Source organism: Pogonomyrmex barbatus, unplaced genomic scaffold, assembly GCF_055798465.1.
Source record: "Pogonomyrmex barbatus isolate J1 unplaced genomic scaffold, ASM5579846v1 scaffold20, whole genome shotgun sequence".
In the NCBI taxonomy this organism is placed as follows: Eukaryota; Metazoa; Arthropoda; class Insecta; order Hymenoptera; family Formicidae; genus Pogonomyrmex; species Pogonomyrmex barbatus.
The window spans coordinates 3,160,688-3,176,127 of record NW_028297117.1 but is presented as its reverse complement, the minus strand read 5'-3'; the positions used below and the strand labels follow the sequence as shown (position 1 = coordinate 3,176,127).

The 15,440-nt window shown below is 31.0% G+C and overlaps 1 protein-coding gene across 9 annotated transcripts in view; it reads right to left on the bottom strand.

Moving 5' to 3' along the window:
• LOC105427070 (Formin homology 2 domain containing) overlaps nt 1-15,440 on the bottom strand; it is a 152,693-nt gene that overhangs the window by 70,245 nt on the left and 67,008 nt on the right. For all 9 annotated transcript variants that reach the window (XR_016139456.1, XR_016139458.1, XM_089077849.1 and 6 more), the window contains one exon: nt 14,635-14,750. Coding sequence is in view for 7 of the 9 variants with exons in the window: in XM_089077849.1 (XP_088933975.1) it covers nt 14,635-14,750 (116 nt within the window). In the remaining 2 variants the exon portion in view is untranslated. The remainder of the gene's footprint in view (nt 1-14,634; nt 14,751-15,440) is intronic.

Genomic DNA, 15,440 nt, shown 5'->3' with positions numbered 1-15,440 from the left:
CGGGCGGCGCTGAGATCAGAGGCACCGAAATTTAATGAGAGTGTTTTTGCATATGCAGCTATGCTCGCTAATTGCTTCATGTTACGTGTCCGCTTCTTTTTCCCATCGGCAATATATACCGTATATGTTCATCACAGATATTATCCCACAATTTATATTCATTGTTTCAGAATTTTTATATTTTAGAAGATGCTCATAATTATATTCAAGCTAATCTAATATTTACACGTATCCATGAAAAATAAATATATAATAGAACTAAAAATGTATTATTATCTATACAAGAAGTTTGTTGAAACGATGCAAGTAACTGTAGCATATTTAATCGCATGAAAATAATTCATCATGTTATAAATAAAGTTATTTAACTCAATAAAATATATTCAAATATTAAACATATTCTATATTCTATAATAACAATTGATAAATTATTTGAGATCAAACAATAATTTTCAAAATTGAATATTGCAAAAATTGAACATTATATTTTTTTATCATTTAAGTCAATTGCAAAATAACAAATTCAAAATAGAGAACTAATACATATATTTAATTAAATAAAATAATCGCATATGTGTGTTATCTTATTCAGTACAGTTACTGTAACTTAGTATTATTGATTTAACATTTAAATTTTTTAATATTTCGAAAGAAGATAAAAAATTTTAAATAATTTCTTCGTCTACTTTTTTGTTAATTTAAAGATATTTAATATTATTAAATAATAATATTTATTAATAAAAGTAATTAGTGAAAGCTTTTAGAAAAAGAATCATTAAAAATTAATGATATTTATGATATTATTCCAACGGCATGTTTTTAGTAATATTCTCGTAATTGATAAATTATTCAACTATTAATACAACATTTACTTACTTGGCAAAGATTTATCGCTTGCTTCAAGAAATGAGATTAAAGAGATTTGAAAGATACGTAAAGAGTAGAAAATTACGTAGATCGACGCTTCGTAAATATCTTATTCGCTTTAATATCGCGAAGCATCCTTTGACCGAATGGCGTAAGAGACGGCGTAACTTCTCGAGCTATCAATTTTACATGTTTCAGCTCTTCATTCCGCAATCATCTAATTAATAAAATCCGCTTTACAAGAACAATTTACTCTTTTTGAAAGTTAGTAAACGAGAAAAAGCGAAATGTACAAGAATAAAATAGAGATAAACGAAAAAAAAAACATATAAATAAAAAAATAAGCACTATAGCAATATAATCAATAGCGTTAATAAAAAGAGTAATAAAAAGAATTTGTGCTATAACATGTACAATTAATTAAAATAAAATAGACACAAAACTATATAAAATACCACCTATTAATTTTAAAATATTAGACTAATATATTAGTGTTTTACACGCACGCACGCACGCACGCACGCACGCACGCACGCACGCACGCAATACATAATAGTATTCGTATATCATTTGATTGTCATTAATAACAAGTTAGCAGTAAGAAAAATTTATTTTATCACTAGCTAGTGAACAAGGTTCCGCTATTGTAACAGAATTTATGGAAAACCGCAAGTCTTTTAATTCTACCGTAAGATTTCGCCTTCGTCTGGCCATAACTCTTTGGCTTTACGTAAATCTTAGGATTAAAGATATATATCGAAAACTATATGGACTGCTCGTTACTTTGCACGAGCGCTCGTTGCGGTCTCGTCTTTTCTCTCGTAGCTATTCTTTTCTAACAAAAAAAAAATCACTTCGTTGGATTAGTGAACGACTACGGTGAAAGGAACATACGATAATTGATAATTTTTGATAATAGAAAAAACAGCAAGCAAAGTTTGCAATATAGCAACATTGTTTTTTTTATTGATTACTATTTTCCCATGAATCTTTTTATAAAGTTATACTTTTATCATTTTGCAAAGTTTATCAAAGAGTATTTTCGAAATTATACTTTTTTCTGAATTGATAAATCTATATTAATTTTGCGATACATATAAATTTTATTTATAATTTCAAAAAATGTTTAAATCTAGCAATATCGTTGCATAGCTCTTTTTCTATAATTTACTATTTCTATTTTTCACAATAAAAAATAAATATCGCTACTGAATGATGACTTTTAATCAATATCATTTTAATAACTTCAACTATATCATACTATAATAATCTCTCTCTTTTTCTCATCGTATAGAAACTCTCTCGCAACTTATTAGCAATATGTCAAGATTCTAGTCGAAGGAAACGCAAATGAACGCGCAAGTGCACATGACTTACGATGCACGTAAAATATCTCAAGCGGATGCATTTCACGGGGTAGTAGTCGCGTTTCCTTCTGGCAGGGAACAAGATCGAGATTGAAATCAAAATGAAAGGTTCTCTACCGCGATCAACTAGATAAAAGTACATTCCCGTTTACAAAGTGCGAAATATCGACGCGATCAAGATACGCTTCATTTCCATCTTCTTCGACTTTTTCATTTTTCTTTTTAACGTAAAAAACAGAATGAAAACTAAGATCCCAAGAAAAGTATTTGAATGTATTTATACATCGTAACGGATTCAGAAATAAGAAAATATACAGTTTATCAAGAAAGATAATAAATAAATCTTATTATTTACGTGTATATAGAATAAATTTATTGCAAATGATCCAATGTCGTTTCTTTATCCTAATCTCCGAAATAAGAAACACATCTTTGTGTCATTTTCTGATAAAAATTTTTAATAAAAATCTTATTTTATAATATTATTCATAAAAAATAATACATTATTCCAATATTCTATGTAAATATTGATATAACAAAAGATTTGAATCCGCTTCAGATGTTCCAAGTAATGGACCATTCGTAAAGCTCTTTCTCTCATGTTAGAAGATGCTTTATTCTGAAATAGAGAGAGCATAGACGATAAAATTTCATCGAACAATCATACAAAGATGTTATTTTCTAAAGAAACGACCCAATAGAAAATTCAGCATAAGTCGGATATTGAAGACAATTGAAAAAGAGAAAAAAAAGAGAAGTAGAATAGGAAAGATCGAATAGAAAAGATCGAAAAGGAAAGATCGAAAAGCACAACACAAAGAAGTTTAATGTACGATAATTTTTTATCTGGATATCAGACAACTAGAAAAAAGGAAATATATTTTTTTATAATACAAAATAAATGCTTTCCAAATTTTTTATTCTATTAAATATAAATCTTTTATTTTATTAAATTTTAGGGAAGAAAAGAAAGAACGGAGAGAAAGAGAAAGAGAAATAAAGATAAAAAAAGTTTGTATAATTTTAATAAAAATTAAGTAATTAAGTAAAAAATTACTTCCACAGTAAAAAAAACTTTTATAATGTACTCATGTTCAAGTACACATAATATTCTAAATATTGTAATATTTCCAAATAAAGTTTACAATTTTTTCATAGACACCTTATCAGAAATGAAATTTACTAGATAAGATTAATAATATCGCAATCTCTTAATTTAGGCGAGCAATCAAAATTCTCTAAACCTGAAATATGTATGTTTTCATAAGTATGAAAAAAAAAAACCATTAAATGATAATGACAATTCCTTGTTAACAATTCGTTGCGAGGAACAATGCGATAAGCTTTTCGACTTAAGAAACGAATATACAATATGCTATGTCAGAGCATTTCCATGAATATGCGCAAACTACCGAATCGCCGGAGTTATACTGCCGAATATACCCCACACGAAATACATGTCGGCTGCAGAGACAAGTCTGTGCGCTCAACGATAGCGCGCAAACAGTTGCGCAAATATAGCGATGCACCTACGTGCACTCGTGGTTGCATTTTGCCTGCAGTGCGGGTGCATCTCCTTACGGTTATCGCGAAATTAGTTAATGCTTAGACGAGCGTAAAGACGAGAATATGCTGTATTCCTGTAATTCTTGCACATGATAAGAAACAAGCTCTTAATGAAAAATATGTTAACAATTAACTTCAAAAATAATCACTATTTTTGTTTTTTGTTTTTTTTTTCTAATAAAATGAATAGAAAAATTTCTTTTAGGTAAAAAGAAAGTAAGAAAATAGTTCAAAAAATTATATCAATTCATTATATTTCATTCACTATACATATATATATATATCTTAAATCTTTTTAATAAAAATTGAAATATCTCTATATTTTATGCACATTCACACAAGCTACAAAATTTATTAGCTTACTAGTCTGTGAATTTATGAACTGCACAAATTGATAATGTTGATAACTCCGCACGTAATTTGATTATTCAACTCTCAACAAAATACGTAAACTTTCGGAGAAAAAAGTAGTAACTTTAGAATTGATTGAAAAAAACTAGCAAAATTCGGCGACAAAGTTTTAGAACAGGATATCACGGAATAGAGCAAGTCGCACTTTTCTTTCTATCACTTTTGCTTGCGACCGCGACCAGATACGCCTCCGTAAAATGCCTGCAGCGCCTGTATATCGAGTTCTGCAGGATTCCCTTCCAGGAAATTCTGGAAAAGTTTCAGAACTTCTTACGGTTTGCGGTGAGACAGTTTCCTTATTTGAGTTAACCGCGCGGAATAGTTAGTCTCAATGCGCACCGTCACTTTTATTTCTTTTGTTGACATTTCTTCATTTTTGCACGTAGGATAACTTGTTCTATGTCTTCTTAATTTATTTCCTCCGACAAATCCGCTTCTTGTCAGATTCCTCAAAAAGTAATATCAATAAAAAAAGAAGTTTAATACAAAAGTAACAATTTATTAAAATGTTACTGTTGTAAAATTTGTAAAATAAATGGTTTATGAAGGAAGTTATGTCATCATTAAAAATATGTTTAATAAATTAAGAGACATATTGACATATTATGAAACTTTTTGCCACAGAAACACATAAAATAATATTAACTGTAATCGAAACGCTGAAAGTTCATTTTATGTTGAAAGAGCCTCCATTAGCCTACAAATTAACTGTTGAAAGTATCGTTTGTGCTTCATCCCTTAATTTTTTAATTTTTTGTGCGCAATAGTGCTTGTATGTATTTGATTTGTAGGCAATAATTTCTATACGTAAATTTTCAGCAAATGTATTTCGGCTAACGATACTGGCAATTATTTTAGCGAGGCTAAACGAGACGTTCCTTTTATATCATATAAATATTTTGTATTGTTTCATTTATCTAAAATTATTATTAAGACATGTACTATAAAATTTATTTATATGATATTAACAATATATTATTCTTTATAAAATTCCAGTCACTGAAAAGTTGTTTTTTTTTTTTTGTGAATGTTAAATCGTTTTTCTTTCTTTCAAAAATTCAGAAAAATAGTCTTCTTGCATCTTCCTTGTTGCATCCAATGATGCAGGGTTCCTTGCGCGAAATATACGAGTTCCTGTCGTCGACCTTAATCGACCATCACCAATCGGGTATAACTCAAACCGGCGCTCCGCAATTTATAACCGCCCCCATGCTACCGGCAAACGTCCGATCGCGTTCGAGTCGATCGTAAATTTAATTGTGTAACGAGGCAACGCCTGATCCACGGACTACCCTCCCTCTCGTCTCTTGCGTGGTAACAGCTCGTAATTACCGGCCGATGCGGCGAGCCATTGATCCCGGAGACCATTTGTTTCCAGCAGTGTACCTAAATCCGAAAGCTCTCGAGCTTACGTGGTGCAAGCCGATCACGGATGTAATGTTCAATCCTCGAGCTTCGAGTCTTTGGGGTTACCAGCGATTAAACTTGTTACGAGCTTCCTTTTCTTATTTTAGCGTACTTGTTTCTTTCAACTCGGTAAAAGCGAATATAATAAATAAAATTCTTGTAAACAGGCATTTATGACAGATTTTATAATTTTCAGCTTTTGTAAATAAACAAATATAAATTATATTTGTGTGTGTGTGTGTGTGTGTGTGTGTGTGTGTGTGTGTGTGTGTGTGTGTGTGTGTGTGTGTGTGCTTGGGGAAATTTGCAAAGTACACAAATTATATTATTAATTCATATATGTCCAATATCCATTAATATGAAACATTTTCCCCTACAAAAAACAAAACGCTAGATAAAACAATAAATATCAGATATAAATAAAATTTTAAAAATCAAGATACGAATTTAAATATATAATCATTTATTGCTTCAACAATTGCATCAAACAAGTTAGAAAGTACGTTACGATATATGTATGAGACATGCTCCTGCCAACAAGGAAGAACCTAAAAACAGATAGTCTTTAACACACGGGCACGATCATAAGTTACGACTTGTCAGATGACTGGACGACATATAGTTTACGAGGCAGTGCTTAGACAACATCAGGTAGGAGTTAGTTCTACCTAGCAATAAAAGAAGCAGTTAAAGTGTTCTGAAATATTGCCTAAAGCGTCCCAAAGAGAGTTCATGCGCTGGAAACAAGGATTCTCGGTCTTTTATCTTTTGATATTATCCGCAGTCATACAAAATTCCAAAGAATGCTGATTACTGATTGTGTGAATCGAGTAAATATTTTCTGATCTCTGACATGTATGATACGGCGTTTTTCCATTAAATTGCAAGTAGATCAATACGTACAAACATATTTTTCCCAAAAACATATCATCTATTTGGAAAGATTCCGAATAGATCTATCCAGATATCCTTCGATAGCAGCAAGTACAAAAATTATGTAAATAAAGCCATCACGTAATATAAAAATATCATCATCAATTGCAAAAGTAGTAGTATTGTAATAAAAAATTTATAACAAAATACAAAAATAATAATTGTAAGTCAAGCTAAAACGACTCTTATATGTTGTATATTATTGGTATCCAAATATTTACAATTGTAAAAAATTAAAATAAATAAATTTAAATTTTGCATATCTCAAAAACTTTTTTTGACTAAATATATAAATTTCTACGGAGATAGAAAAATAAAGAGAAAGTAGTGCGATATAATCTGGGAAATGCAATGTACTGGTGAATTTTGGTTCTCCTTTGAGAATCTCGTTCGTATGCCGTAAGTATTGGATTGGAAAGATAGTACATTAAGTCCTTGAAATATGGTCGAATATCTATATGTCTGCCATATAAAAGCAACACGAAATTCCAATCCTGTGCAATTTCTCTGAGAGAAATCGATAAGAATCCTTTGTGATATTTTTTCAAATTGCCTTGAAAATCATTATTAGAAAAAAAGTTAAAATATATTTGCTGAAGAAACTTAATGTTTTAATCTCGTTTTTATATTTATGTAATGAAAACGTCGGAATAAATTAAAATTTTAATCATAAAATTAAACAAGAGAAAAAATTGCTTTATTATAAATTAACTGGAATTAATGGAACAGTTACTTAATTCAAAATTTATATCTCGATGTTATAAAAAATAAATATGTAATAATTCATAATTTCTAATTATTAAAGTTTTAAATAATATATAAGACAAATTTTCTCTAAACTTAAATTGCTTCTTTAAATTATGAAAATATTTATCACAAATATAATTAATTATTCTAATTATTTACATTTTTTATATGCATTATAATTTTAGATATATAATATTCATTTAAAATAAATTACAATTTTATATATTAAACATTTTTTATTTAAAAATCTGTTTAAAAAAATCTGAATATGTATTACACGTCATTTTCATTTTGTCAGAATCTATTCTGTTCAAAAAATAATAAACCTAAATTAAGCAAAAAAATCGTTAATACCGTAAGAAATAGGCAAAAAGAAATTTTTCAGTAGGCAAACACTTTTCCGATCGAAACTCGTGCACATAAATGTAATGGATACATATGTTTCCGAATCTGATTTATCTGTTCGAAACGATTGTGCATTTAATATTATGCCATAATTAAAAATGAATAATTCAATTGAGATAGATGTCTTGAACAGCGTGTTCATCAAAACGGCAATTAAACGTTCACGATAGAGAGTCTGATCGTGTCATATTACGTAAGATTTCTTACACATGTATGTCGGAAGATCGAGCAACAGCTTGAAACCCTGACCTGGAACGGATTTCTCCCATAAATCGCCTTTCTTCCGGCGATCTTATGCCAATGATCTCGCGTTGCAAAATCTCTTTGTTAGATAGTAGATGTAACCGTCAATTTATAGAGATATAAGATAATAAGAAAATACATTAATTTATCAAAACATCGGGAAAAATAGAAACTTTTTTTCATATTAACAAAGCTGATTGCAAATTATAATACAAAATCTGTCTGCGTTGAACATAAATAAGATAATGATTTTTATAAATAATAGTAAAACGCTACGATTTTATAGCGCAACTTTATCTTAAATTGTAACATGTTTTTGTGACGTGTATTTATTTATAATAATGTGTCGCTTGACTCATTGTCGCTGAGTCGCACCTAACATCTCGCTCGTGCAAACAGATATTTATAAAACGCGAAAACGGCCGGTCGCGAGGTATGCCCAGCCGAATATCCTGGGAATAGATCTCGAAACCCACTTATACGATTTATTCCGAGCTGGGTCGCCAACTGTTCATAAGTCTCCGCTTTTTAGGACAAGTAATTTCGCACCTCTCCTCATTAAAAAATCCTCCTCATAAAAAACTATTATCACATATAAAATTGTTAAGTGATCAATTTTGCCAAAAATTGTGTTATGAATATTATCAACTGTAATGAGTTAATAATAAAATTTATGTAGAAATTTAAAAATTAAATGTAATTAAAATTCCAATTAAAAAACCGTTTAATTAATACGAGTTTAAATAAAAGTGTTACGAAACATAGGTGTTTCAACATATTCCAATGCAATTCATTTATCGTCAATTGACTTCCTGAACCCTCTTGCGTGCAACAGCGTATTAAACGATCGTGTATGCAATGCGTAAACTCTATTCTTAAACGTAGAACAACATGAGTCACCGGTTTTCGAAATCCTCGAATGACACGCTCGTTAATTTAATCACGTAATTTCGAGGAAGTTCTTATAAAAAACCGCAAATTTCTGTGGAAATCTTAATTTTTTCGCTAGGAAAACATTGCTTATTTAGATTTCTGATGCTTTAAAAATAGAAATACAATTTTGCAAAATAATTTATTCATTATTGTATTAGAATATATATCTATTTATTTTAAATTTTATCGTAAATATTTATAGAAAGTTATAAAAGAACAATATATATTGAAAATGCTTATAAGAATTAAAATATAAAATAAAATAAAATCATTTAAATGTAAAATTGATATATTTTTAATAGCAATACAATATATACAAATAATAAAAAAAAATTATATAAAAAAAAACTCAATATTCGTTAAAATTAAATACGGAATATTTGACCAAAGAATCGAAACTCGATAAGTTTGGACGACCTAATGATCGTAATTCATTTACTTAATCAATTTATATCACAATTCGAACTGATTTACGTTCCGTGACCGTCCCTGTTAATAACATTAATGTCACTGCACATTAGCCTGCGACGATATTAATGAGGCGATTTATTAGCATAGTTTACACTACAGGTCAGATAAATTATAGGATTCCAGCAAGGCTGATCATCTTTGTCATGCAAAATACCTGTTACCTTAAGCAAAGATAACAATACAAATCGTTCCATATGCAATTATTACAATATGCATAACTATTTCATACGATTAGCATATTATATGTAAAGACTTTTTACAATATAATAATAATATGAATAATAATGACAGAATACATCATATAAAATTCTTTCTAGTTTTCAATTATTAAAATAAATATAATAGATAATTTTTTTGTTGATTTTTTCTAAAAAAGTATATTTCTCATTTATTAGTATAAACTAATTATTAAGTAATATTAAAAATAATTTGAAATTTTAATTACAACATACAGCATTGATGACTAGGAAGAAGTTAAATTTTGCGAGCGGATTCATAATATGCTAACGCATGAAGCGTGTGTAACTCGAATAAATATACATGTGTATGTGTATATACACCTTAATGATCTTGAAGCTGATATGTAGGAAGCTGATTACTCATCACGACGTCTATACCGAGCGTTTAGCGACTTATTGTGCCTGGTTATTGAACCCTTGGGAGAGTATCTGTTTCTCTGTTACTTATATTCTCCGTTCCACTATGTAGCTTTTCTTATAGCGTTTTCTTCTTCCTCAGCTGTTATATTCGCAGATACATGTACCTCCTATTATAATTATATACACCCGGTATATCGGCATTTACGAATATTCAAACAGGTTACATAAGTTTATGTAGAAGGATAGAGAAAGGAGAAAAGAGAGAGAGAGAGAGAGAGAGAGAGAGAGAGAGAAAGAGAGAGAGAAAGAGAGAGAGAGGAAAACAGATAGAGAGAGAGAGAGAGAGAGAGAATTAGAGGGGATAAGAGAGCGCGTAAGGGAAATGCGATGACACGAAGTTTATTAGGTAAAGTCCGTTGGGACCTCCTTTCAGTTAAGTACGCCGTGCAAGGAATTGAGATAAGTTTCGACGTTCTAGCAGTACCGTCTACTTTCTCCGGTGGCTGATTAATTTCCTGGGAAAAACGGACCCAGGTAAGCAAGCTTCATTTTCTAGAGGAGAAATACAAATGAAAACGGACATGATCGATGTGTGGGTGTGTGTGTGTGTGTGTGTGTGTGTGTGTGTGTGTGTGTGTGTGTGTGTGTGTGTGTGTGTGTGTGTGTGTGTGTGTGTGTGTGTGTGTTTCATTTTGTCTTCGGAGAGACAAAAATAAGATGAATCAAATTCTTAGATCATTTCTTAGATTATTTTCAGCAAAAGCTGAAATGGTAAAATTAGTAATCAATAAATAAGTCTATTATAAGACAAAGAAATATTTTCTGAACATATTCAAAAAATTAAAAAAAACAAAAAACCAATTCAATAATAAGAAATTTAAATAATAATAATAATAAAATTTAATTTAAATAACATTTTAAGATAATAGTAATGGAATAGAATATATGAAATATATCTCGGCTAGTTATAAAAAAACTATTGATAAGATATCATTTAAATTAAATACTACTTACTTCGAGCAAGTAATTTTATTAATTTTTATAAAATTCTAAAAAGCCATTTAACACCTCTCTTTCTAAAGAACTCTTCAATTTATTATTGCACGAAACTCTCTTCCCGCCTCTTTATGTACGAGACATGGATGACCGTCTAGAATGCAGCTACGCAAATTAATTTTGCGAATGCGCGAAGCGCAACAGCCTGCGTGAGAAATATTGCGAATAACATATGCGGCAGTATCTCGTCCGCGTGGGCGAATAGTTGCCAGGCATTACCACAAAGATAAACGATTCGTTACCCACGCAAAAGTTGGCTATCTTCCTCGTATTTGCTCCTTCTTTTGCATCTATAAGTTACATAAATTCGATCGAAATATATCTACCTGACAAGATCTTTCATCTGCAATATTTTAGATGCGATTGCAGATGCTAGATTTGCGAATTTATAGAAACTGTGTTCTTCTTATGTTTCATCATTCGACTTTTATGCGTATTCCACCATGTTAACTGGGCAAGATAATTATTACGCGAAACGATTGTTACGAACGATTTTCTCTCGTGATCTAAATCAAACGCTATGGGTGGCAAGGAATTTTGCTTGTCGTCGCTTGCTATTGTAATGATAGGTGATTCGCCATGGAGACCGCAGCTGGGTACGGCCGTATAATTTAGCACTTTATGAGCTATCGCCAATCAGAACCAGCTGAGACAAAGCCTAAATTTTCAAAGAACCATTAACGAAAATAATATTGTAAGAAAATGAAATTATTATCGGTCTTTTCAAATTTCATTATTATCGTTTTATTGTTTCCAAAATTATTATTGATAATATTTTTGCAACTTCTTTAAAAAGTTTCAGAGGTATTACTACGTTTTCTAAAATTCTATTACGTAATGGTTTGAAAAAAAATAAAAGTCTTTTACAAAAAATTGAAAAGTATGAAAAAATGCAAAACATTGTAAAACAAATAAAACTTACTGTAATTTAAAAAGTTCTATTTTTATTATTATTAGCAATATTATTATTATTTTGGCATGCAATTATAAATAATACTGTGAACTGGCTTTTTGGATTGTCTCTTAAATTTCATAAAGTCAAAAAAAAAAAAAAAACCATAATTTAAACAATAAATTTCTTTAATATGATCAATATTGCGTTGCACCACGGGATAAGCCAGTTTTCATTTCAATTCATCGTGCACAAGCGTGTCTGGAACTTATATGAATTTGGAGATGGCGTACCGTGTACCGGAAAGAAGGAAAAATCAAACCACACATATGGGACGAACAAATGGAGAAAGGGACGAGAGTGCGGTAAACGTATGATGTCATTTTGCGGTTCGCGGAAATTCCGGAGTTTCAAATATTGGAACGCATATCTCTGCGGGCAAACATTTATTTAACTCCCATCCCCTACTCTCGGCCTCGTCTCCCCCGAAATCATGTCCGAGCGATACCAATCCTCCTGCTTCCTCACCTTTCCTCTCATTTCAGCTGCCTCGCGTTTATTCGACGTTTCGCGCGAACGTGCCTTTGAACGCGCAACGACTGGCGAAATGCAATCCGATTGAAGGTGGTGCATGCGAGGGCACACCGACGCAGTGATGCCGATTAATGGACTGGAAGCGATCTTGTTTCAAACGTGCGTGTGTACCATTCTGGTCTTGACCAATCGCTACGAAAATGAAGGTTGCGAGGCACATGATCACATCCCATGTAACACTCACGTGTATCAAAGAAAATTGATTTTGATTCTGATTCGAAATTGATTCTGAAATTTAAATATTCACAAACAATGTGCTTTTCTTTACAAATAAATAATATATGATAAATTACATTCATTGCAAAATTACGTAACATACACGAAACAATCTTTCTTAATCCTTCCTCGATCTCTCTACTTCCCTTTGAAATTAATTATAAATAACCAAGTTCAAGTTAAAGACATGTAAATAAAAAAAGAATTATTATTATAAATCATTAATTTTAAAATAAATCGATGATCACCATAATGCGCAACAGGAATAAAATTTATAATTAAATGAAGTAGAAAACGACGACACGGAGCCCCTCAAAAACTACATATTGCTCCCCATTTTTTATTCCACTTTCGAAATCAGGATAGAATTGATAAGTATAGAATTGATAAATTTTCAATGGATTGCAAGATATCTATCTGCATGGGGAGAAAAGATAATGAAAGGAAAAATAGCGCGCTTCCGCGTTTCTCGGATGCTATTGTTTCGCCACTATGCACTTGACGTGGGTAAGCAATCGTGTAAGTTCGAGAAGAATGGAAAGTCACCGAAGACACGGATCTCAAAGCTTCCAAAGGGGAACTAAATTTAACGCCGTACATATCTCACCCCTCCTCTAGGGAATTTACCTGCATTAATACTTAACGAGCGCGGTTAGCCTTCACGGCGTTAACGTGAATTCGATACGCAAACCGCAAATATACTGCTGTAAACCGCCGTGCATTTTCAATGACGGAAACCAACGTCTGGTTTTTCGTATGCTCGAATATCTCGTCGCTGCTAAATATACACAAACAGAATATTTAAAAAATAATGCTTCAAAAATGCCTGTACCTTGTAAGCTTTAAATTGTTCATTATCAAAATGGGATGAAAATAATAAAGCCATTCCCGCTATCTATTTAAAAATTATATTGGAGAAATAAATTCCGACTCCAAAATTACCGTTATTAAAAATTATCAATCTTTGAATTATCGTTTCTACGTTATATGATTGTCATAACTTTCTCGATTTTTTTTTTAAATATTATACTATATATTGCTTTTTCTTATTTTCAAACGGTAGTCGAATGAATATATAATGAATACATTCCGTTCAATTAAACATTTTTTTTTCACGAACAAAAATACTTTATCACTCACATAAAATAACTCGTGCTTAACGCAAGCTATTCCTTTGTTTTATCGCAACAACTTGGATTTAAATTCTATTTAATAACTATTTCTTACGTTGAATGCACTATTTAGAAGAAAATTATCTCGCTCAATTCATCACTCGAAGATCACAAACTAATGCTAATTACTCGAAGCTATAAAGACTGTTCATGTACCTTTTTCTAACGTATCTAACGTAACATTACTTCAAGATGGGTTTTCGTTTAAGGAGCAGATTATCTGAAGGGTTTCATTGGTTTTTCTTTCAAGACATTTCATGAATCTTTCTCTTGCGACTGTGTCGAGAAAATGTGTACACACTATCTTGTTCTCACCTAAATATTCTTCATTACTCTGGTGACTCTACGCTCATGTTGTTCACTATGTGATTACCCGAAGTTTAACCGCGAGGGGCTCGTAAAGACACAAGGTCTATCAACAGGGACCAACAGGGACTGACTTTAGGTGGTATACAAGAAAACAACTGTCCCAGAATGCAATTAAGCGGGCACAAATGGCCCCTATCATTATACGCAGTTTAGGTAAATTACGAAATTCTATTTGTAAAGTCAAAAGTAGATATCTATTTATTACAAATATAAAATACTTTGGAAAGAACCATAAAATTGACAACGCAAAAATGAAGTTTTGAAATAGTAAGTGTAAGTTGTGAGCTGCATTTTTTAATTTCGTTTATGTATATACATAATAATGAAATAATTATTAAATTCTCAAAATGCATCAATAGTGACATAGATTATTGATAGCAACTTACCTTTCACCTTCGTGAAAACCTTCAAATTCCTCTTGCTGCTCGTTTATGGAGGCTTCGAGGTCCAGGTAAGCGCCATAATCGCCGCCCTTGTACAGTTGAAGCGCCGTGTCATCGAGCTGCAACACAGGTGTAACAAAGTGCGTTGAGAAACGTGGCTATTTTGCGTGCGCGCAATCGGCTGCAGTAGTAATCAACACGGAGGAAATTATTACCGCGCCGATAACGATCGTTAATCGCATAATTGTAGTCTATTTAAAGGTCGCATCCACGGCGTAACAAAACTGGCGAGTCGCAAACTGTTGGACAAGTCCGCAAGTTTTATTACAGCATGCAAATGAATGAAAATTGATATCAATGAATCGAAAAGAAATGGTACAACATACAAGTTACACTGGTATAACATACAAGTTTTAAAATTTTTTCACAAATTTAGAAAATTCTCGCACTAAATAAAGATACATATTCTAATGTTTTTTTTTTTTTAAGATTCTTATAAAACACTTAAACGACTTAATTACTTAAATGTAGATTGTTTCAGATTAAGTTTTTCTGAAAATTTAGTTAATAAAATATGTGTACATTCATACACGTATTATTGTAGTCACGATATTATTATATATAAAAATTTCGTCAATTTTCTTTTATTTTTTTTTCATATTAATCTTTTATTAAAAAATTAATTTATTTCTAAGCAAGTTATTTTGTTTTAATGTAAAAGCTATCTTTGTTATAAAACAATGCCTTTTAAATCGTTTGTTCGTCAATTCGATCGCGCGACCAAGATGAACATATAAATTCACTAATCA